Raw genomic sequence first — 25,456 nt, 5'->3', positions numbered from 1 at the left:
TGAAGGGGTCTGCAACATTCTTAACAATAAGTGCTCCCAGATGTCTTCTGATAAAAAAACAGTACCCCAATTGTGTGGGTTGGTCTTTCTAATAGGAAAGGCCCTAAAAAACAATGTGGAGTCATCAAGTTTTCGCCTTGTCACTGGACCCATTTTGGCGATATGGGTAGCTGCAGTATTTGGGTTGAGGCTCGGCTGCCACCCAGGAAATCCAACTGAACCCAGACATTTCTGAAAACTAGACACCCAGAGATTCCAGGGGTGTGTGTGTGACGTGTGGATACAACTATGTTCTCTTACACAGAATGATCTGCAAATGCCAAACGTTGGCTAAAATCATGCAAGACTTATTTTTCTTAAGGGGGGGTGGGTGCACTAGCACAGGGCCAGGCAGGGATCCTTCTACAGTCATCCAAAACTAATATATGGGCCTAGTAAGTGTGGAGGATTCATGATTACTGCCTGCAACCAAGCTCCCTGAGCACTTTGAAGTGTGATTCCAACGTACAGCAAAGAAGAAAAATAAGGAAAGACAGACACTGACATTTTCAGCCCCTTCGACCACAGTACACCGGATTACAGAATGGGGAGATTCTTTGCAGAGCAATCAACTGCACTATGAGCACTCCATGCTACTTGTAGTTCCACAAGGGAGTAAGCTCAAGCAGCTATCTAACTTGCTTTATATGCAAACCTAAAAACCAAATGTGGACTTGGAAGTTGCAGTTATTATACATTTATAAAGACAAAGTAAAAAAGGCAATTGAATTCGAATACAACATAAGTTGACAACTGAGGTTCACACACTGCAAATAACATGACAACGGAATTCAGAAGACTTTGCAAAATGGACCATGCACACCATCTTTCAGAAAATACAATATGGTACAAGAAGGGTACATTGTTAGAGCAGAACCCTTACCCGCCTGGTCCTCCTTCAGCGTGTTCGTTATTGTAGAGCCAGTTAAAGCCGCAAGCGTTGCAGAGGGAGAGGCTCTGTACCTGGATAGTCTGCTAAGGAGCATTTCATTTATACTTTTTGCAGATTCTCCTTCCTTTCTCAGAAGGATGATGCGTTCTTGAAGTGGACTTGCTATGTACACACTATTTTCAACCTATGTAAATAAAAAGTGGCAATGTAAAACAAATTTACAGATTCAAGGATGTTTTTCCTTGGAAGAAACCAGGAGTACATATCTTGTGTTGAACTATTAATTTGTGCTGAATTTTTAAGAAAGCCAATGTGTGCTCACTTCTGTGGTTTGTAAATAAAAAGCTGTAAATTCCACAATATTATTATGATAGCATAGAAAAAGTAGAACATGCAAAGGTGATTTGTTTAGAAAAAAATAACTACTTGCTGGCTCCTCATCAAAATCTAATGGCAATACAAGTGAAACTATGCAACTAGCTACAAAATGCTATGGTCTTGATGGACAACTCACCCCAAGCAATGGAAAAACCATGAAAAACACAAAAAAGACATTGGCTATCGGGGGGGCTTACCCAAAGCCATTCTCTCTGACTGCTTACTACACCTTTTTAAATAATAGATGACATTGGGTATTCCAGATGTCTAAAATGGTCTCAGGCCAAACCTACAAACTAGACACAAACGTGTATGCAATGAGCAGACAGAACAATTTGGCTTCTAATAAACCAAGCACAATCACTAAATGCACATATTACTGATGTATACATTATCTAAAGACTGTGCTTTATAATAACTGAATACCAAACCCGGAAACACATCTTTTCCGGTTCAAGCAAGATTATAACTTAATACACATATTTGGGAAAAGTTTGGCTTCTCTTAAAGTAACTTACAGTTAATTCAAAAATTTCCATAAAAACAGAGTGTCCCTTTGGGGTTTTTTCATTCAAGCTTGCAGGAGACCAGATCCAATAGAAGTAAGTGCCATCGGAGGAAAGATGAACAGTGGTCATCGTGCTGCCCACAGGAAAGTGATTTGGTGGCATAGATACAATTTGACACACCTGCAGTGTGGGAAAGAAAGCAAATAGCAGTTACTGGATAATTCCTAATTCAACACATTAGAATTGCTTACTTGCTCACACGAAAACCATAAATCCTCTAAGGCCGGACTCCTTGCCTCCACCCCACAACCAGCCACCGCCCCAACTTTCTTCTCCTTCCTATCCAGACTAGTAATTTACACGTTGCAACACTTCTCTCTCCTCCACTGCACAGCTCATGCTCCAACCAACCCACGGCCAATCTCTGCCTCATCCCTTCTCTTCACATAGCCAAATGCAGCAGCTATATCATGATCTGGCATACCCTTCTTCGAACTCTTATACTAGGCTAACAAACTTATTTTTGATCTTGTCTAGGATATTCCTGCCTCTTGAACCGATATCTTTAGCGTACCTCTTCATTTAGTCAATGCCTACCCAGCCTTTTTCACTGTCCCATCCGTATCTACTCACGTTGCTTAATAAATCCAGGATTCCCCTTGCACAACACTAACCTAATCTCTGTAGTCTAATCACCAAATGCCTATCAATCTGGCGTAATTACAGTTTGTCTTGTCTTGCTCTGTTACATTCCCTGTCAGCATCTTGTTTTAAATGCATCTCGGTGTGCTTCTAATTCCAGTCTAAACCAAGTTCACTTTCTGATCCGACTCACCTCACCTGTTTGCTACTTTGAGAAATTCGGTTTTTAGAATGCAGTACTTGATTTGTTAGGCACTCAATTGTCTTACATTGGGTTTTTTTAAAATACAGTTACATCACATGAACATGAAAATCAAATTACAAATGTAGAAAAAATTATTCACAGTAAGGTTCAGGTGATGGCAAAAACAAATCTGAAATTGAAGTATTTTGCAAGAATTTGCTAAAAAGTCAGTAACATTCTGCACCTTGTGTCAAAATGTAAGGGACAGTTCAACATTTAGCAATCCACGTATTGCCAGTTGTGCATGAAACACTTGTTCCTATTAACTGCGGTTGCAAAACAAGATTTAGTCAAGGTGCTGCCCAGTGGTGGAAGATTTTGCCAAGCACTACATTGCTGATGACTAAATTAGGATTTACTGCCTTGGACTTGCTTAAAGAGTCTTCCTGGAGATTAATGACAACTGCAACACAAACAACTCTTATTTTGTTTTTAAAACGTTAAACGATCAGCCAATGTCAAATTATCTCAGCTTCCTTCGAGAGCTTGCTGAGCTTGGCCCTCCTCGCTTGTTCACGTAAAACATTGTTACGCCTAGTCTGTCTTAATCAGTATTGTGTAGGATGCTATTTTTTGGAAGAAGGATTTTCGTGGCATGCGTGGATCATGTTCTGTGTGGTCTGGTCAAGGAAGCATCTGTCACTATGGAGCAGGATGGAATATGTGGATGGAAAGGGTTTCCATTCAGCATGTACTGGGCTTATTAACATAGAAAAGGAATGGGGTAGCATCATTGCGATTTTTAACCTGTTTTCCAGTGCCCCAGTTACTGGTACCACTGGTCCTTCAGGAGCTCACGCAGATGTCTCCAGTGAAGGCATTCATGAAACAGGATAAGAAAATAGGACCATATCATATCTATTGAGATACTATTTGATGTGCTATTAACGGAGAAACACTAGCTTTCTTCCAAAAGACAAATGTTGACTATCGCAGCTACGAGTACTGAGTATTCTATGCCTACGGTTTAGTAGCCTTTGGTGAATGTAGCCTTAGACCATGAAGAACCCTGGTTGTAAATAAAATGTCCTGTAGCATTTATTGGTAGTTGTTGGTCTTCGACTCTTGGCCATACAGATATGGATAGATGTCAGGGGTAAGATTTGCTGAATTCGTGAAATTTGCCTAAGGGATGGGATCTGCAGTAGTAAGAGGTTTGGTGCTCATAGTCTGTTAAGGGGTGAGATGAAAGATGTGCACCGTTTGATTAAAAGCGGTGAGAGATTTAGAGCAGAGTAAGGGCTGTTACATGGGGCGAGATTTGGGTCATCCGTGAGATTTGCTAACGGTGAGGTCTGCAGTAGTAAAAGGTCGTTTGTATATTCAGAGTTGTTACAGGTGTGAGATTTGCACCAAGGCTACATTTACAGAAAGGAGAGATTTGTTTCAGGGTAAGGGCTGTCCCAACTCACAACTGTGATGTCTGGGGTGTGCGAGATTTGCACTGTTTTACAGCAATGAGTAATTGTGTGCATACGGAGGTTTGTTACAAGGGTGACATTTGGTGCAACGCATTAGAGTTGCGGGGCCAGCATCTGCAGTAGTAATGGGCTTGGCGGAGTTTGAGGGGGGACGCAAGGGTGATTGATATCTATTGCATGTGTGAGATCTGCTGCAGGGAAATCTAAATATAAATGTAAATGTCCAGTATTTGTAAAGCGCAACCAAATACCCGAAGGTGTCAAGGCGCTGGGGGCCGTCTGGAGGATTAAGCGAGCTATTGCCCAGAGTCACATGGTACTGGGCTGATCTGCCACCGGCACTGGGGATCAAAACGTGAACCCCCGGGTTCCGGAGTCAGTTGCCCTGGCTGCTGCACTAAACCGCTTCCCTCATCAATGCCTGTCCCGGCAAGTCTATACCGTACAAGAGAGCACCAGATGGCCCAGACAAAGATAAGAATTTGCCCCGCGACCGTCGCAAAGCAGACGATCCTGTCCGGATCGGCCAGACGAAAAGGCGAAAGGGCGGCAACAAAAAAAAAACTAACTTCCAATGGCAGGCCAGCGTTTAGCATAAACGGTGACGCCAGCCAATGAAAATGAGGGGCAGGGCTTCAAGTCCCCTTCTAAAATCTCCTTGCTCACAAGAGGTCTAGCAGAGCTAGCAGCCCGTTGGGCTGCAACGCTACGTGAGACCTAAAAATTAACTGACGTTGAACTATAAATGCATTTCGAGACAGAAGGTCAACAAACAACCTAAAAGTGACATTGCTGTTTTTACTGCTGAAGGGCTGTAACTAGAGTAATTAAAAAAAAAAAAACAATGAATATGTCCATAGGGGTGGCAAACACTGATATTAAGCTTTTCTGAATACCAAGAAAGATCTCCCAATGGAGATAATAAATCCATTCATTATTAAGTCTGGGTTACACACAAGCAATTCAGTAGGAAATGCAGATTGCCATGCATAAAAACAACGCTAGTATTTTTCATTTTACCTGAAGCGTATGCTGATCAAGTATCTGAAAAAGGCAGTGCGGTTTGGTATCAAAAGCCACTGGGCGATGAAGAAGCGTTTCATTGCCAAATGTAATCCACCCAGCCTCCAGCTCCTCGTTGCGACAGTAAACAAAGCCGCTAAAGGACAAAACACAATATTAGCTGAGATTTCGAATCACTCAACACGTTCTGGAACACTCCGCTCATGGCAAACTATAAATGGATAAATCACGGCTCTCACTTCACACGCATATGTACACAGAGAAACCCTCTCCTGTCCGTGTTTCAACCAGTAAATAGAGGCAGGGTAATTTATTTCGTGACTTATTACAAGTTCACCAGTAGGTGTAACTGTGATGTCCTTCAAAGAGTAGTACTTAAAAATAAATCACAGCGATTACCACAACGAAAGGTGCTATGCAGAGGTTGAGCAAATCACAAAATGCACAAAACTGATTACAAAAAAAAGTAAGTAATGACAACATTATGGTAATTGAAAATCACTCTTTTGCAAGTATATTTACATTAAATTATCGCAATCACCATGAACTAAAGTAAGACTAATGCTCTTCACCGCCACATCATGTAATTAAAAAATCGTGACATTAAACCTAAAAAGAGTACTCACATCAGTTGAGGATATTGAGCCCTGTAGCAGCATAACACCCAACATTGCATCAAAAATGGAGGAGCAGTAATTTGCCTCAGTGTGTCCCAAGAGGTGCGCAAACGGCTTGAAGCGGACCTTACGGAGGAAGAGCTGGGTAAAGCTCTGGGTTCTCATAAATCAGTGAAAGCATTGGGTCCTAACGAGCTCCCAGTAGAGATATACAAGAGGCAGGCCTCGACTATACTGCCTCCGCTCAGAGAAACGCTGCTAGAGGCACACAAACTAGGGCAGCTGCCGGCAGACCAGAGGGCAGCGACGATAGTAGAGATCTATAAAGATGGAAAGCTGCCCAACCAGTGTAGTTCCTACAGTCCTATCTGTCTCATCAACGTGAAGGCCAAGGTCCTGGCAAAGACCTTGGCGGATAGGTTGATGTCCGTCATTACGGAGTTGTTACACGTGGACCAATCAGTTCTGGAGACTCTAAGGGGTGCTGCACATGACTAGTGGTACTGAAACCCAACAGACGGCATTGATGTCGCTGGACGCATCAATGGCCTTCGATAGTATCAAGTGGCCATATCTATTCATGGCTTCGGGTCCTACTTTCTGGTGGTTGGGTTAGACTCTTGTATGAGATGCCCACGGCCTGAGTTGCATAGAGTACCAGGCAGGGGCGCCCCTTGTCCCCACTCCTATTTGCTCAGGCGCTGGAGCCATTGGCGCATCGGATCAGGAGAGATCCCATGGTCTGGGGTATAGTAGCTCAAGGGGGTGGGAGGAGCGCATTTCCCTCCAACATCATTTTGTATCTGGCACAGCTGTATTAGTCAATAGCGCGAGTACTGCATATTTCCGAGCTCTTAGGTAGTTATTCCGGCTACAATATCCATTTGTCAAAGTTATGATTTTTTTCAATGTCGGGTCCCCCCCCAGGGTTCCGTTATGGTGTTCGGCTCCAGTGGTGGCTGAGTGCATTAAGTATTTGGGTGTCTACGTCAAGCGAGATAAGAAGGCGTCCCTGGACAGGAATCTGGGACCCCAAATGAGTCGTTTAGGTGCAGATGTCAGTCATTGGTGCACTCTCCCGCTCTCACTCATCGGAAGGGTAGCTCTCTTTAAAATTATGAAGCTGCAGAGGCTTCTCTATATTCTTCATAACACCCCTTACCCGGTTCCCCCGATTATCTTCAAACGTATAGTGCAGGCAGTTTGGATGTTGTTGTGGGAGGGTGGCTCCCCGAGAATCGCGCTCCACAAGCGATGGTGGCCTGGCTATTCCGTACATCAGGCTGTACAATTGGGACTCGGAGCTTCAGGTCATAAACGACTGGGTATATGTAGGAGAGGAGGAGCAGGCCTATAGAGTTGATAACACAGTCATGCCAGGAGGGACTTGTGAGCCCCTATTATTTTCTAGGAGATCGCAACCGGAGTGGCCTGAACACACTAAAGTAGTGCTACAGTGCTGGAGAGAGGGTAATAAACTCTTGGGCGGGCGGGAAAACTGACAGGTGCCCAACCACACTGACTGTGTGGTTGGGCGATCCGCTGCATGAAGGGGCCGGGATCACAGACTTTAATGGATGGAAACTGATCGGTATTGAATATTTCAGGGTGTATGGAAAGGGGATTACCCCCTCACGTTTGAGGATCTCCAAAAGGAATATAACTTGCACCAGTCGCAGAGATACCCCTACCTGAGACTTTTGCATGCTCTGCACACGCACATACACAATCGGGCCTCAGTCCCGGACTAATCCCCGTTAGAAGGTAGGATACTACTGGATCCCATCACTGAGAAACCAACCTCCACGATATACCGGAAATTGATAAATAATGTACCAGACCCCTGATTACCCTCAGAGAGGCCTGGGTCAAAGTTATTGGTAGCATAGACAACAAGGAGTGGCAGGAGGCTATTCAGAGCCATAGAAAGGTCGCAACACGCTCCAGATTTAGACGAGTGCAGCTCAAGATTCTACACCGCACGTATTATCCTTGTACCCACCTATATACTTGGGGTAGGATTCCAACAGCGTTGTGCGTGAGGGGATGTCAGCGGAATGGCATCTTCCTGTATATTCAATGGGAATGTCCAGAGATAGTTCGATTCTGGCTAAAAGTCACGTATACCATGTCCGAAGTGGTGGGAGAGCCTGTCTCTCTGGAGCCGAAGTGGCTTTTACTAATGATCAGAGGGAAATCTGACTGGTCCAGATATGTGGGAATATGGTTGGCTCTGGCAGTGGGCATTAAAAAGCGCAACGTTGCCAGGGGGTGGGGGGCACCGGAACCTCCACAGGTGGAGGAGTGGAAATGTGATCTTGATTGGTGTCAGCGGGCCGAAGAAACAGTGTACAAAAGCAGGGGATGTGTTAAAAAATGTGAAAAAATGTGGGCGCCCTGGCGAAAGTACAGAGGGCTGGCCGTAGGTGAATAGATGGTTGCTGAATGGTCAAAATTGTCCTATATTCCCTTATGAACATACTGCTACTGATCTCCTGTGTTCGATACACAATTGTCTAATGGAAACGGTTTTTGTTCTGTATGGTCTCTTGAGCTCTGTTAGTAAAAAGTTATAAAAAAATGGAGGAGCAGGAAGCAAATGGTCAAAAAATGATCCTGGGCTAGCAGCTACTCCTCTTAAATATTCTTGTCAGAGTTAATATGGGGGAACCTCCACCCTGCAAATATAATCGCAACTCCCAAACACGTTTCAATAAACACTCCTGTGAGTCCCCCTACGGTGGTAGGACAACGGCCTGAGGTAGACGCAGGAGCTGGAATTGATGAAGTAATTGTGCCCTAGTAGCTCAGTGATTTTGAGTTCATTCTAAGATGCCACTGGGGTAAACCAAATGTGGTGCACACAGTGGCGCAACATAGGCCCCTGCGGTGCGAGGGGGCCCCCTGCCCAGCTGCATGGGGCCCTGTCAGCACAGTACGTTGGCCTGAAAGCTTCTGATTAAATCCGGAGCAGGGACCCAGCCGCGTACCGTGCAGGTGGGCCCCCTCGAGTTTCGTTACGCCATTGGGTGCACACGCCTGAGTCCTAGCAACCTCCAAAATTGCGCTGGTCTGTGCCTCGGCTGCACAGATTGAGAAGAGGATGTGTGAGGGAGGGCAACAAACTGTGTACTGCAATATGGCAGAGGGAATAAATCTTGACCTTCCCAGATTACAGCAGGTCACCCAGTGGAGTGTATGTATATATATGTGTGTGCATATCTATGTGTATATGTATATACATATATATATATCTGTGGATAGATAGATAGATAGATAGATAGATAGATAGATAGATAGATAGATAGATAGATAGATAGATAGATAGATAGATAGATAGATACATCGCTCAAAACAGCCCAAAAGCACCTGAACGGAGACAGTTCACTGCAACTCAGAGGTTCGCTGTCCTCGGTTTTAATGGTCAAACAACCTTCACAATCAATTTGAAAGAGGCGCTGGCACAATCACAATAAGTGCTGCAGGTGTTTACTTCACCATAACAAAGTTCAAAGTGTTTCAGCTATCAACACAGCCTTGTTCACAATGGTTATTAGGAGACCAAACACGTACAGCTTTGTTACGGTGAAATAAACACTTGTAGCACTTATCGGGATTGTGCTGGTGCCTCTTTTGGATTAATTGTGCAGGATGTTTGATTTTATATATGTATATATTTATATTCACTGAAAAGAACAAAGGTTAAAGTGAAGTTATATTTGGGTATGGTAATAATATCTTAATTTGCATTAAAAGGAAACCTTAAAAACTCACTGAAAAAAACAAAGGTTAAGGGGTCGTTATAATTAGGTGAAAATGTCAGGAAAAAAAATGAAATGAACAAACCTACTGAAATTCACCAGTAATTGTTATCTCAAATTAACACTTTTTTTTAAACACGCTTTCTTGATTTTTCAATGATCTTATTATAACATGTGCCATAAATTAACCACAACTCACACCCCCGCCATGCACAGTGTGGTCATCCAGAACTTTTCATTGATGTTATCAATGGTGTCAAAGAAAATGTCAGCAGTGGTGTAATATTTGAGGAAATTAACAGTACATGGCGAGGGCACAAGTTATTGTTAAGACTCCTGCAGGAGCCTAGGGGGGCATGCTGGATGCAGCTGGACAGCTATGGGATCAGAGAAACCCCCAAAAATATACATTTTCGTAATAGAATGTCCAGAGTCCCCGTGTCCTGAAATGACGGCAGCCCCATTTCTGTTCATGTTGTGGCCAGACAATCACAGTGCAAGCTCCCGCAGGAGCCCTCACTCCCGCAGGAGCGAGACAACCAAGGGGAAAAAAGCCTCATCTGGCAATTAGATTGCTTTATTTTTTCATTTTGTGCGACTATATGACTCTTGCCAGCCTCTTGTGAACCCAACAGACCAGATATACAACGTTTATTAACCTTAACCAAATTTAAACAAAAAACACTATCTGGACCAAGATCTAGTTTTCTGCCAGAATTGATGTAATTCAGTTAAGGCGTTTTGGCTGTAGCCTTTTCCAAAAATCCCTATGAAAATTGCATTTTGGAAATTGCAGTTCGGGAACCCAAATTCTCGGCCCCTGCTTCATAGATCACCCAGATACTTTTCGGGAAGGAGCTGATGACAAAAGAGCACTTTTTAAAAAAGTTTTGTAAGGATTTGTTATATATATACATATATATACACATATATATACACACACATATATATATACGCATATACGCACACACACACACACACACACACGTGTGTGAGTTATAGTCATATTTCAGCCAACAAACGTAAGGTCTCTTTGAGGAACAATGACATATCTTCACTGATGACACTAGAGATGTCCAGAGCGTTTGTGGTGGTGGATGGTGAATATCGCTCTCAGAGGTATAGACCAGAACGATCCATCCTTTTCTGTCCCTCTCCCGTATTACTTGGCTTCCTAGTTTGCACTGTTATTTAGTTTGCCATCTATTATAAATCACCACTGCTTTCTTCACTACTTTTCTTGCTCTTGACCTCATATTGTCATCTACTGTAAATGATCGATAACCTGCCTCCAAAGTTCTATATAAATGACAATAAATATAAATACTCTCACTTCGTTGGCTCAATGGCGTTGCTTTGGTTCCTCATCAATTTCACTTAGCTTCCATTTTTGTAAACTTTCGAAGTCATCTTTTTAACTGCTATATTCTATATGTAGTCAGTATTCAGTCAAATACCCTTTCAACAGCCTCTCCTCCTCTACAGGCGTAACATAGGCCCTGAAGGTTATGTGGGGCAGCAGGGGACTCGCTAGGCTGAAGACATGCGTGTACCTGTAAGCTGGCCAGCATTTTAGGTGTCTGGTAGTGGGTCCCATCGTTTTGCAACTGCCCCCAATAATGATGTGCATTTACAACAATCTAATCTGCTATGGGATCATAAAGTTGATTGTTCATATTTTAATCATTTTTCATCGTGTTAGGCTCCTGCATGGGACCCTAAAATGAATGTTTGATACAACGAAATTAATTTATTTGTCCACCCTTGAAAGCTTTTCTGCTTCGACTCAGATTTCCCAGCTGTTTATTATGAAGGAAAAAAGAGACAAGCAGAATAACATTTATGTTGTTGGGTATAACAGGCTGATGAGATATAGTAAAAAGCAGCATGTTTACAGACACAGAAAGAATTGGAATTAAGAAAAGTACAATGACAAGCTTATTTCATCTCCAGATGAGTAATGTGCCTTACCGCAAGGTGCCATGGAGTCCAGACCCCAGCTTGCTTATCCCCCTGCCCACTGAGTTCGTTGTGTATAAATAAAGGCCATCTGCTGCGAGACAACGCCCCAGGTCTGCATCTGCAATGTCAACAAATAGGAAGGCATCATGAACATGTTCTAGAAGCATATGGAACAACTATTAGCACAGTAAAAAAGGCTTACTTTAAACAATGTACACCTAGCAGAAAAGAAGCAGCTGTCTTCAAGCATGACATAAGGTTCACTTCTGCAACACTAAGACAGATGATAGGAGGTAATGAGAAGGGCATGGCCAATTATGATGCATTCGAGCCCTCTGGAGGAGCAGGTAGTGGAAGGGAAGAACGCTTTGTTGAACTAACAATGGATGCTAGGTTATGATGAAACAATTCTCGCTGTTCTGGGACAGAAGAGTGTGCCTGAGGTATTTGTAAAGGGCGAGGCAGACACGAGTACCAACAGGGTTGACTCAAGTCAGAGCTACGTAAATCATGAGAAAAAAACTCTGAAACGGAAGGGAAACTGCAAAAGGGAATAGAAATACGTAGAACCAAAACACTGAGCTTCTCCATCATTGATATTTGTATGGAATCTAAAAAACACTTAACAGTTTGCTCGAACCGTACTCTCAGTTTAGACAGTATATATTGTTGTTAGAACTGGGGTCTCTGGTTGTCAGAATATGCACCCTGTACAAGCAGAAACCACTCTACTCAGGGTACGCCGGATAGACACTAAAAGACAACCTGTGCTCACCCTCTGGTAGCTTGGCACAGAGCAGTCAAGTTTACTAAAGAGGCAATGTGTAAAGTATTTGTCCAACACACATGCACAGTAACACAATGCAAACATCACAGAAATACTCCACACAAAATACATTCCATTTACAAACAGGCATCTTGCTCCAAGTGGCCAGCAGACACTGTGCCATATTTGTAACTGACAAATACAGTCTTTTTTTAAATGGGGGAAACTTAAAGTGAAGAAAAATATTTCCATGAAACATTGAGTCAATATTTTTCTCGACTATCAATCAAGCCAATTAGGTCTTAATATTTTTTAAGTATGTTTCTACACTTTAAATTCCTCCCATTTAAACAAATGGCTGTGTTTTTCTGTTATAATTACGGCACCATTTCTACAGCTCACCGGGTGCGAGATGCCTGCTGTTTGTAGTTGTGACACTTTGAAATGGGAGAAAATATAAATGATCAGTTTTATAAAATCCATATAAAAGTTAACTCTTCAGTCTAATTTTCTCCCATTTGAAGGTGTCGCATTTACACGCAGAAAAAATCTTGCATCCAATGGCTGGGAAACACTGTGTCATATATATAACTGAAAAATACAGGCATTTTAGAAGTGAGAGAAATTTAAAGTGCAGAAATATGTTCCAAATTATGGAGAACATTTTTCTGCACTTTCAAATTCTCCTAGTTTATTTTTTTTGTGTCTTATACATATAACTGTACATTTGATATGACAGGATGCACACCTTTATGTTTAACAGTGTACTCATAGGCAATGTTAGCGTACAGACTGGCGATGTGCCCTGTCCCAGCAGCACGTAGGTATAACATCATGAACAGTGGAGCGCCTTGGCGCTCCATCCACCAGTCGCACAGTAAAATCATATTCCACAAATTCCATTGTGAATTAAATACTCCGTTTTGGTCCATTGTGATCCTTCTAAATCCATGTTTTATTTATAATTTTCTCTTAGCTTTTTCCATTCACATAAATGGCTGTATGTATCCCAATAGTTTCAAATGCTATAGATATGCCTCAAGCCTTTTTCTGTAGCACGTGGGAATACACAATTCATCCTCGACAGCAGAGATCTCTTGTACTCAGTGCATTTCGGACAGCCCTTCGTCGGGGATAGCTACACATCCAAATTCAAAACCACTATTAGTATTTTGTAACATTTAGACTGCATGTATAAACTGTAACATCTTGACCCATTCTTTGAACTATAAAACTTGATTGTCTAATGAAAATTAGTGCATGAACACACATCCCTACCAGCATTGAAAACTCAAATACTAAAACTCCCCCCAGTGTGTATCAATCTAAATCCACACAAAATGATACATTTCCCAAACTAATCAGACTAATTTGTACCTGACACCTCTCCTCTTCATATCATCGCTATGCAAGCACTTAAACAAACTCACTGCTACTTCGTGACCTTGATTAAACCAATCCCGCTTGTGAACCTCCCACCTATTCACCTGTTACTAATTGTCAGGTCAAAATGAAATCTACAAGTCCCACTAACCAGGGCATGCGCCCACTCAAAACACCCTCCCTTTTACTTCAACACAAACCTTTACATTTTATGTTTATACATAATATCGGAAATGCTTATGAAAATACGTGTGCCAGATGGCAGTTTTACATAAAAATATACACGATGTTATGAATGTTAACATTTTCTACACTGTCTTTTTGGTAGATGTAAAATTGCAGTCAAGAAGTTGCAGTGAGTTTATTTTAGTGCTTGCATAGCGATGAGACATTGTGCAGGTACAAATTAGTCTGATTAGTTGTGTGGGTTTACATTGATACACACTGAGAAAACTGAATAAAACATGGATTAAAAAGGATTAAAAGGTACCATAACGGAGAATTTGATAGAATTTGTGGAATACATCCTGATTTTGCTGTGCAACTGGTGGATGGAGCGCCAAGGCACTCCACTGTTCATGATTTTATAGATATAACAGTGCCACATATGGTGAAAGATATGTCCTGTGCCACAAGTATATAAGGCACAGGCTCTCATTCACCCATACACATATATTCCGACTCATATGCACACGTGTTCCTACATCCCCAAAGACCACGCTCTCACTGAAACACATCGGAGTCCTGTCATAGTATCTGGCTTTATGGACATTAGGCTTACAGTCAATGAAGCTGGGTGTGTGGGTAACACTGTGCAAGTGACTTGGCTTTCAGTATCTCACAATGATTGTCACTGATCAGAAGTAGCTTTCACTACAGAAAAGGTTAGAGACCCCTGGAACACCAACTCGATATGGTCTTCTGTCCAGGGAGAAGTCCATGGCCTGGCTGAGGGCCAACACTCTATCCAGAGGAAGAAAGTCTTTCCGGGTGACAAGTGCAGAATGGCCTTGATTCTTCTATACAGAAGGATTTTTTTTTTCCCCTCCGGACAGTGGACTTAGAACCCTTGTAGAAATAACTGTAGACCTTCTGCAACTTCATAAAACCAGCCTTATTGGTAAAGACTTGAAGTTACAGTGCTCATGTAGATCATAGAGAAGTGTCCTGTATTGGCAATCTAGACTGACCACCAGGAGATGGAGGTAATCCGGTGTTCATGCAGGATAGGCTCATGAAAATGAGCATCCAGACTGCAGGCCTGGCAAAAATTTGATCACAAAGATTCAGGAGGGAGAATCATGATATGCCCATTTTCCTTATAAGAAAATAATGATACTTCTGATGGTGGGACCAGCCCTTTAGGTTTGGAACAAATGAGCAGTCATTGCTTGCAAAAGTACTTGGAATAAAAACAAACCTGGACATATGTGGCACACAGCTTTCTCTCTCAGTCTCAATTTCCTAACTTTCTCTTCCACCTTCTTTCTCCCTTTTCTGTTCTCTCTCTCGCTCTCTCTTACTAAAAATGTCATGATGAAAATAAGTCCAGATCCCCAAACATGACTGATGGTGCCCCCCCTAACAACCATCAGCACAAAAAGCAGAGGCACCGCCGGGGTCTCAACAGGCAGTGCCTTGGGTTGAAATAAATCATATTTCTTTGTTGGGTGTAGTTTCTCCCAACCCCCATTCCTGGCTTTATTGTTCAACTTACAGTACGGTTCTAACAAGAGAGGCCTCTTCTCAAGAGGGATTTAAGGGAGCGGGGGGATGAGTTGAGGGTCAGAGAGACTTGCTGTAATTTCATCCATCTCAGGGGTATTTGGCAGGGGACCCAAGGTTGTCAACTGGAGTAGAAGCAGAGGTGCAAGACAATATTGGAGGCTGGCGCCCCAGGGGCTAGCTCCCAAGTGCCAAATGTGTACTATGGGCACCAAAAGACAAGTGGCAACCACCAAAAGCCAAGTCCATGGCATTCAGCTTTAATTCCAAGACATGCAGGAAAGTTACCATATTAAAGCAGATAGCATGAAAGCTAATCCAATGCTCAAAACTTAAGGTAGCTCAAGAGGTTGAATCATCTCAAAGCCTGGCCATTTCCAATTTGCTAGACTGAAGTTATCAGACCTGTCTGCCATGAAGTCCACTTTCTTTAAGAAAGGGCATAGCTAAGGGAGTACTGTGATGAGATAGAGTCCAAGGATATACACTTCAGGTACCACCTAAGACACAGAAGAGCCCTAGGCCTATTACACTACAGGATACCCCCTATGCAGGGTTGTAGCCAGTCTAGAAGTGATTTGAGATGGTAACGTCACATTTTCTGTGTTCTTTGCTTTAGAACAAGACTGCTGCAGATCCTAGACTGAGAAAGGGGTGGACAAAGGCCTGAGCTTCATAGTGCTTCCATTCTTGCATATCACTAATACTTCAGGGAAGGCAAAAAACACTTAAACAATCAGAGAGGAGGCATCCTTTGCTGTCTTCTGTGGTGCAGCTTGTTGCTCCCTGATCCGGTGCCTCCTCCCTCCCCTTCTTAACAGCCACAGCAAAGAAAAAAATTTGAGCACAATGCACAGGAGGAAGTGAAGGCAGATGTTTAATTTGCCTCACCGGGCTTGACTGCAACTGCTGCTATTCATAGCAGAAGACAGGCTCTACTTCTAGATGCAAACGCTTCAAATCATTGGAGCTTGCCAAATCCTGGTCCCGACTTACACCCAGGGTTCAAAACTTGCTTTAACTGGGACACACAGGCTCTGGTTGGAATGGATGTTATAGTAAGAAGCTGAGAGAAGAGACAAAAAGCTGTTATTGAGTTGATGAAGGACGGTTCATGTAGGTTAATGTAAGCATAATCCTCAGCAGGTTTTGAAGAGTATATATGCTTATATATGAGGAAGAGGTCATGGAAGAAACAAAAGGAATATTAGTAACCAACAGCCACTACGAAATGATCATAAATAATGATTGGAATTTTATGAATTCTGTTACTGAAAATCGAGAAATATCAGTTTCTATTTTGATTGAATTGGGGATAAAGGTACCTATTTATGGAGTCAAACAGACACCTAAAATATCAGTCTATGTAGGGAGCCTGATGAATCACATATCATCTACCCCAGTGGCAGAGATTGAAGCATTTGCCACTGTACTCAGTTCACCAGATTAACTCCATTGTGATCAGGTTTTCAAATAAAGTAATAACGAGGTGTTCAAGGAAGTGGAGAATTTGGCCTTCTTTGCAAGACAAATGGCATGCGCTCTGTGAAAGAACTAAAAGCACACTGTTAAAGAGATGCAGGGTGGCGGAAAGAGCAGTATATACCCATAGGGGCTGCCCCAAAAAATGGTCCAGAATATGGGGGAAATGGAATGAATACCGAGGAAATGTATGTGACCATCCACAAACATTATCCGACCCTGAAGCTAGCCCATACAATTGGAAAGACATTGTACTGCACATGCGAATGCCCTGGGAATGATGTATGGGGGGGGGGGGGGGGGGGGAGGAAAAGATATGATGTGTTAAGGTATAGCCGTTGGGGGAAGTAATGTGTTTCGTACATACTGCAACCAGAGTCTACAATCCGGGGGAGGGATGTTATGATGGGAAGCGCTTATTTAGCAATTATACATATACTGCAATTATCTATCCTGGACACAGATAACCATATAATGTACGGAAATGTTGTTTACAGAGAGGAATGATGTTTATATATGTTTTATATGCATATTTTTCTGATAAATGTAATGTACAGACGGAAAAAGCTAATAAAAAGTTTTAAAAAAAAAAGATGCAGGGAGTCAGAAAACTAGAAGGGGCAGTACTACATGACAGGAATAGGGAAGAAAATGTTTCTGAATTTCTGAGTAGATTGAAGATGAACAGAATGGAGAAGAAATGTTCACTTGTTGTTTTGTGATCATTTAACTTTATGGACTTCCCTAAGGTTCCAGAATTTTCACCCATTCAAGTTTCAACTTGAATCACTTGCAATTTTACGTGGATGTATAGAGAATGATGTATAGACAACCACGTTTTTGAATAATCTGCATAGTAAGTAATTAGTTGAATACTTAGTGAAGATGACTTAGGTGGTCTGCCAGGACTTTTTAGACCAGGCTTATTCAACCCGTAGCTCGTAAGCTACTGGTAGCTCTCTAGCTACCTGTGACTAGCTCTCCTGTATGCAGCCCAGCCTACTAAATCAGAAGCTTTTGTTTGGTTGAATTATTATATGTATATCAAAATAGAAAAGTGTTTTTGTTTTTTACGAAAATGTGTGTATTTTAAGAACTCCATTTCCAAAATATATTTAAATCTAATATTTGATTGATGAATCATACAACCCTAAAGACTAATTAATACTGTTACCATGGCGGCAGTGGAATTACAGCTATAGTTGTTGTTAATTGCCTATGTAGAGGAATGTCAGATTTACAATGCCTTTTCTTCATTGCTATTAGCAATGTTGCCCCGATGTGGTCAATGCTGCTAATCTTGCATATGCTGGACCACAAATGTATTCTTGCCTGATGTAGTTACTATTAACAACATTAAAAATGTTAGTAGTTTGGGATGATTTCCATTTAACATTAGTAGCTCTTATTACTTAAAAGGATTGAGAACACGGTTGTAGACCACAATCAAATAAAAATTTATTGGGTGACTGTTATGAAGAATGGCCCCACTCACAGTGACACAACCAGAACTAGTCAATGGAAAAGGGATTGTAGTTCCCCACACTTTTGCAAATAGAACATAAGAGAAGCATTACTTCTGTAGTAACAACAAGAACGAATACATCAAAACATCCTTGTGGGAGGGCACACATAGAATAAATAATGATATGATAGCACCAAAGTACAATCTGTGTATAGCTTTGGATGAACACAAAAGATTTTGTTCTGGGCATTCCTCCTCATCATATTTTTTTTAATCGATTAAAAAAGAAGCCACAAAAGACCAATGTAATCAAACATTTGTTGAATAAAACCAATTAAAAATGTATCAAGCACCTTGTTGAACGGCACCACTTAAATAGGCAACATAAACACTTGTCCATTCATTTGGTAATATCAGTAAATATGCCAGGGCCGACTTGACCTGTATCACCTGTATAAAATTAAAATCTTTTAGCAGTGGTAAAATATATGTTAGGCAAATTAGCATAAAACCCACAAAACACTACAGAGTGCCACATATCCAGTTCAGAGAAGGAGTCACCGGCACATGTTGCAAAACGTTTAACCCGGTGACAATCCTTTAAGAATGGCAAGTGAGCCATTTATCAAATATAAAGTCCAACTCAAATATGATTTCTTATTGCGTAACGGAAATTGAAAAAAAAAATCAAACAAGCATTTGCAAATCAATAGGTCTTGCATTACTGAAAGTGTGAGCTATTGGCGTTGCATTATTATTTGCAACGCAAAGACCTCAAACTTTTAGTAATGCAAGACCTATTGCATTGCAAATGCTTTTTATACTGTTGTATTAGCTCACAGGACGAGGCAAGACAAACCCAAGAAATGCGCCTCCTGTGCTGCGCCCATTTACCAAAGCAAAACCAAAGGGGATGATGGAGGGAGTGTTGAACATTGCAAGCACTCTCCCCCAGTCATCTGATCTGAGTTTAATCCATCATTCTTTAGCTCACTCTGCCACCCCAGTTCAGACATGGCCATATGCAAATCAGTCTGACCCTGTGCCTCGTGGGAACAGTCCAGCCCGAACTGCCAAGCCATGTCTTCCCAGGACCGGAAACAAGCATCCTGGGACCAGTTTCTGGCTAATCAGGCGTCATCAGTCAGGCTGTCTCTTTTGCTTTCTTGCCCTAAGCGCGCCGGGTATGCCCAAACGTGGGTTCCGGGCTCACTGTGCCACTGGAATCAAGCTATCCTGGCTGAAGAGGGGTGAAACCCCGTAACCGGTCCTAGGATGCTTGTTTCCGGTCCAGGGAGGACCTGGCTTGGCAGTTCGGGCTGGACTGTTCCCATGAGGCACAGGGTCAAGACTGATTTACATATGGCCAGGTCGAAACTGGGGTGGCATGGTGAGCAAATGAATGATGGATTTAATCCAGATCTCTTGACTGGGGGTGAATGTTTTGATGTGTTTTGCATTCCGTTCATCAATTGTGTGTCTTTTGCTTTCGCGCCCATTTACCAAGGCACCAAAACTGATCCAAAAATTGAAATCCCAGGGACAAGATAAACAATTACCCCTCTCCGCCCCCGAAAAGTAATTATGCAATTATGACAAGGAAAAAATAATTATTGTAATGTTGTCAAAACATAATATGTTAAAAAAGCAGTAGTGACTGCCGAAAACTAGAAGAACTGAGGCAGGCAATCTGAAAGAGGCACAACACACTCTCAGCATTAAAGAGGCAGCACTGTGACGGGCTGGAAGCAGCGCCTGCCATTGCTATGCGCCCACACAGCATGTTGTGCCTGCTTCTGCAAGACATTAATTAAGTAAATAGTTCTCCCTAACTGCTAATGACAGCTAGAGAGTAAGGACATATGTATGAGGGGCTGTCCTTATGGGAGGTAACAACAAGAGAGAGGGAGGTAGTAAGAAGGGACTATTACAGCATTGACAAATCAGAGCGATCATTTACAAATGACAGGAAGAGAAGCCAATTGCAAAGATGGGGGGAACATTGGTCGAGCTTAATGCCCATATCCCGAATACAGCAAGTCTTGAATAGACAGTGCAATAGCTGCCTAGGCGAGAACTAAAAAAATAAAGTGCTGGGCGCCTTAAAGCTATAAATGAGAACATTACATAGTTCAGCCAGGGAATCCTACCTGTCCCCTCAGGACAGAGAATCCCTCAGAAATACTCTGTTTAGCTCGGTTTCTCACTAGAGCCAAACTGAGACTCATCTGAACTGGGGTCTCCAATCTTTAAAAAAATAAGTACCACTTACGTTCAATAGACATGTTACTGAACCATTGGCTCCAGCCACACAGCTAAGCCTCTATGTACTAGAGAGTGAAAGCAATGTTGCACGATGCTTGAATGAACACGTTAAAATACATTTAAATGCTTCCAAAAAACAAAGCTACTTATGTTTAATGCAAATCATTCTGAGCTGCTAACATTATTAGTGTCTTAATAGTGACCACATCAGACAATATTACATTAGTGGCCACTAAGTGTAAGATTAACAGCAATGATCATCTTGGTGCAGGTTCGCCAACAGGAATGTCAACAGGAATGCCTCAATGTGGGTTATACATAGCCATAGCTGCAAATCTGCTTGCACAAAGATACAAATATAGTAAAAAAAAAAGTCCCCTAATGCTACATGATTTATCACTCAATTATCAGCTTTAAATATATATTGGAAATTCAACCCTTGTTTTCCAAACATACACACATTTTCATCTCTACACTGCGTTGGAAAGTAGGATTTGCTTTCATGGTTACCCCCACTTTTTGCTGGGGTTATTCTGTTTTCGGACTAGTCTGACTGGGATCCTGCCAATAAGGACCCCAGTCACTAGGTTTCCACCCTAAATTTGACAGTGGCAAGTACTTTGGTACCTTCCCAATAGGCAACTTGTGTATCCATTTAAGTCCCTAGTACATATAGTACTAAAGTACCCAGAGCATAGGTACACCAGGGGTCTCCCATGGGTTGCAGCATGTACTACAGGCCTGTCATTGCAGACTGCGTAAGTTGGTGCTAGCACCATTTACAAAAGAGAAGTTTCCTTATATCTGAAGCCACTGCACTTAGAACCTATAAGTCACCTCTATGGCCGTCTCTTCAGTCCTGAGGGCAGGGTGCTTGGTTACAAGTGTGAGGGTGCCCCTGCATGAGCAGGGTCCCTCTACAAACCCTGGAGCCAATTCTACAGGCTTTGTAGGTGCGGTCAGCCATTTAATACAAATAGTGGACATCAAGTAAAGTACAAGATGTCCAAATACATATTGGCTGTACCAAAACCGGTCATGTTTTGTATCAAACATATTGTAATCCTACCCCAACATTGATTCCAGTGTTGGCTGTAGGTTTCCATGTACTGGGTTGCTCCCCTAGGAGCCCCCCAGTATGCCTAGTACCAGCCTTTTAGGGTCTAACAGCAAGATAGTTCTGCTGCCAATCATAGACACATTGCTGCCCTCCCCCTGCTGAGCTTAGCTTGAGCAGGGGAAGGCAGAACAATATATTTCCCACTAGGTCTCCCCTCTGTCCAGCCTCTCCTCTGGGAGGGATCCTTGAATCATCCCAACACTTTCCTTAGGGTACTGAAGGGTTTACCTGTGAGTGGCTCTTCAGATTTGTCATGGGACAGGATTTAAATGCGAAACCACTTCAGTTTCAACCTTCTGGGCACCTTGTACTTTGTTGGACTTCGCCTCGATGCGAGACTGCATCAAGGAAGACTCCTGCTTCTCCTGACCTGTGGGCATCAAGGACACCTGAATTAATCTCCCTTGGAGTGAAGGAGTCACTCCCCTGCATCATCAGGCACCGCAACAAAGCTGACCGGTCTGCTGCTCCTGACATCCTATGGACTCCGAAAGACTCAGCACCACAGGTGGTGCTTCTGCAACTCCCTGAGGCCTGCACTGTCCTCTCAGCAAGTTTGAGGCCAGTATCTCTCGTCGGACCCACTGGAAGAGAACCCCTGTGCACCACGTCAACTTTCCGCTGCAAGGCTTGCTGACTCCTTCCTCCAGAGATCTTCGGGCTACAAGAAGCTCCAGCCTCCAGCATCTCTTCCTGCCAAGATCTTCGTCTTTACCGCATCTCTGCAACGTGGGTCTGCATCTTTGGTGTGCTGCTCAAAGTCCTCTTGCGACTCCTGTGCCTTCGGCCTGTGGGTCTTGCTTGCTCAGGCCTGCTCTGAGTCTCCTACATTTGGTGAGTTCCTTGGACCTTGCTGGTCCCAATGCTGAAAGTTCTTCATATACCTTGTTTATTGCTGCTGCCAAGGCTTGTTGGTGCTCCCACCGACCGCCCGTTTCTCGACTTCCGATGTGGGACAGCTTTGAACGGCTACTGGTCTTACACAGTGTAGCCTGGTCCACGCCGCTGCAGCGACAAGGACACCGTTATCACTCCAGCATCTTCTGTCATCGGAGGTTATTAGTCTTCTATGCCCCCTGGTCACTTCTGCGTGTCATAGACTCTGTACCCTCTACTTGCAGCTTCTTCTCTTCAAGAATCCTGCCTTGGGTTCCACTGGACTTTCACCTTCTTCGCCAGTGACATCTTTTCTGAAGTCCTCCAATGTGGTCTATGGCGATTTCCGACATCACTTTACACCTATGCACCTGGTTTCCCTGGTGTAGGTATCCTGGGTTCCTGGGGTATCAAGGGGCAGGGTGAGTCTCCAACCTTCTGTCTTCCACAGGGTTTCTTCAGGGTCTACTGGGAAGGGTACTCCTCCTTAAAAACTGCAACCGCAACTTTCCCATTGACTAGCATAGAGTACGCAGCTGTGTTTCCACTCTGCATACAGCCTCCATTGGGTTTCTGGGTACTTAATTTACACTATTGGAAGCACATGCAATTCTAATCCCAAGGAAGTAGAATACACTTCAGTAATGTTAAAACATAACACTAGAGAATCTTTATCTTCCTAGGTGTTTTTATTCCATTTGTTTCTTTTAGCCAACGTGTTTCGTCGCTCCAAGGTGTCACCCCGACGACTTCCTCAGGGCTAAAAGTAATACAAATGCCAGTTTTGTAATACAAGTAAAGATTGTGTATGAAATAGCACAAAGCATACTCTCAAAATGTGCCCTGTGCAAAAACCAAAAGTGATGTGCTCATTGTATGCACAGTACAGTTGAAAACACCAACATATGTTTGCACCTTAATAGTAATCCAAACTAATCGTTCTGTGCATTTTCCGTTATTTAGCCAAACATGAACATAACAAAGTTAAAAAGAAAGTTGGTGACATACCCTATTGTTAAGGAAATTAGTCTATCAAATTGTTTATAAAATTCTCTGACGCCCCTATTGGGATGTGATGCTTAAGTTTAGCCATATCTTGAGTTTAATAATAAAATCCAGAAAACATGTTAGTAGTGCAGACTCCCAAGGTATTTGGAAGCCCCTGAAGAGTAATGTAAATTAAGATATTGAGTATTTTCAAAATCACGACCTACGAGAGCCAAGAAAAATATATAAAGTGACATGAAGCATACTGTATCATTCATATGCCTTTTAATCAAGAATTGCAATATCTCGGTTTCGTATCCCAGAGGTTGGGCTTACCCCCTAATGTGCGATAACTGCTTAAGAGGTCTAAGTCCAGAATATTTCAATCCAAAAAAATATCCAACAATCTGACACTGATATCGTGTGCCAAAGTCCCGGAAACATGGCTAACCCAACCTCAACATCAGACATCACTACAGTCAACCTAACTGGTGACAAGATCGCCAGGCAAGACTGTCAGCACAAGCTCAGTGGTGGGGTCGCCGTCATATTCAAAGGCACCATCAGTTGTACCACCTACACGACCCCCATTAGCTACATGGAACACCTCACATTCAAGAAACACATTATAGCCAAGTTTTCTCTGGGAGAATCTTCATACACAGAACACTATGCCCTCCATTAATTTCACCAGCAACATCATGGACTTCGTTGCAGCCCTCATCATCACCAGCAAGCACCATCATCATCATCATCCTCCTAGGAGACCTTACCTCTAACTGAGAAAACTGCACTGACCTAAACTCTATGGCACTTCAAGGGAACCTTGGACTCACCTAGCACATTACCGAACCCACCCACACCACCAGACATCTACTGGCCCAATTTTCTCCTCAATCAGCAACATCACAGTCATCAAACCAGAAACTATGACCTGGACAGAACACGCTCTCGTCAGTTTCAGCATACCTATCCTGCATCACCACAGACCTACCACCACCAGAACTGCCTGCCGCAGTTGGAAATGCATCTCAGAAGCCCTCTCCAGGCACCAGCCCAAGCACACCAGCAACTTGCTGAATGCCATTAAGAACCTCAGCAGCTGGATCACGGTATGCGCCAACACCCTGGAGCCCTTCAAGTGCATCCCAACGGCAAGAGCCCGACCACTGGCTAGCTAATTCAAAGAGGAACTCAGGCTGTCACTGCAAGCAACTGGAGCGCAAATGGAGAATAATTCAAGACACCACACAAAGACATAGTCAAATTAGCCCTAAGACACTACCACCAGCTGATATAGAACACCAAGCACACACCTCTTGCAGATCGCATCAATGCCAGCGCTAACAGCACCATGAAAATTTTCACCATCAAAAGTTTCACTAAGCCTCTAGCCGTCTCCAGCAACATCACCCCCTCACAAGACCTTTGCAATAAGCGCTCAGAATTCTCCTGAAACAAAATTGCCTCCATATACAGCAACTTCGACCCTCAACCCTAACCAGTTACCGTCGCAACTCAACTTCCCATCACTTCTTAAGAACGAACCCTGACCTTGTGCCTGTCATCAACACCACCGAAATTGCTGCTACCATGAAGACCATCCACTTGGGAAATACATCGGACCCTTGCCCGCAACACATCTTCACCAAAGGACTCCTACCGATCAGGAAAGCACTAATACCTATCCACAGCACCTCCGTCAACTAAGCCACATTGCCAGACACATGAAAACATGCCACCCTCAACCCTCTGGCTCAAGAAGTGTGGCTGACGCAGCCACACTTTCCAACTACAGAGCGGTTTCCCTTCTGCTATACCCGGCAAAGGTCTTAGAGAAACCAGTCAATCAACACCTCACCAACCACCTCAGCATCACCAGCTCTTTGACGACACACT

General features: G+C 43.0%; 1 protein-coding gene across 4 annotated transcripts in view; it reads right to left on the bottom strand.

Moving 5' to 3' along the window:
* The window catches only part of HECTD4 (HECT domain E3 ubiquitin protein ligase 4), a 2,216,728-nt gene that overhangs the window by 1,974,418 nt on the left and 216,854 nt on the right, over positions 1-25,456 (bottom strand). For all 4 annotated transcript variants that reach the window (XM_078667422.1, XM_078667425.1, XM_078667423.1 and 1 more), the window contains exons 5-8: positions 11,498-11,606; positions 5,146-5,284; positions 1,828-1,998; positions 923-1,115 (exon numbers count right to left, since the gene is read on the bottom strand). In XM_078667422.1, coding sequence (XP_078523548.1) covers positions 923-1,115; positions 1,828-1,998; positions 5,146-5,284; positions 11,498-11,606 — 612 coding nt within the window. The remainder of the gene's footprint in view (positions 1-922; positions 1,116-1,827; positions 1,999-5,145; positions 5,285-11,497; positions 11,607-25,456) is intronic.

This window comes from Lissotriton helveticus, chromosome 11 (genome assembly GCF_964261635.1).
Source record: "Lissotriton helveticus chromosome 11, aLisHel1.1, whole genome shotgun sequence".
Lineage (NCBI taxonomy): Eukaryota > Metazoa > Chordata > Amphibia > Caudata > Salamandridae > Lissotriton > Lissotriton helveticus.
The sequence above is the reverse complement of the archived record's forward strand: the minus strand, read 5'-3'. Positions and strand labels throughout refer to the sequence as shown.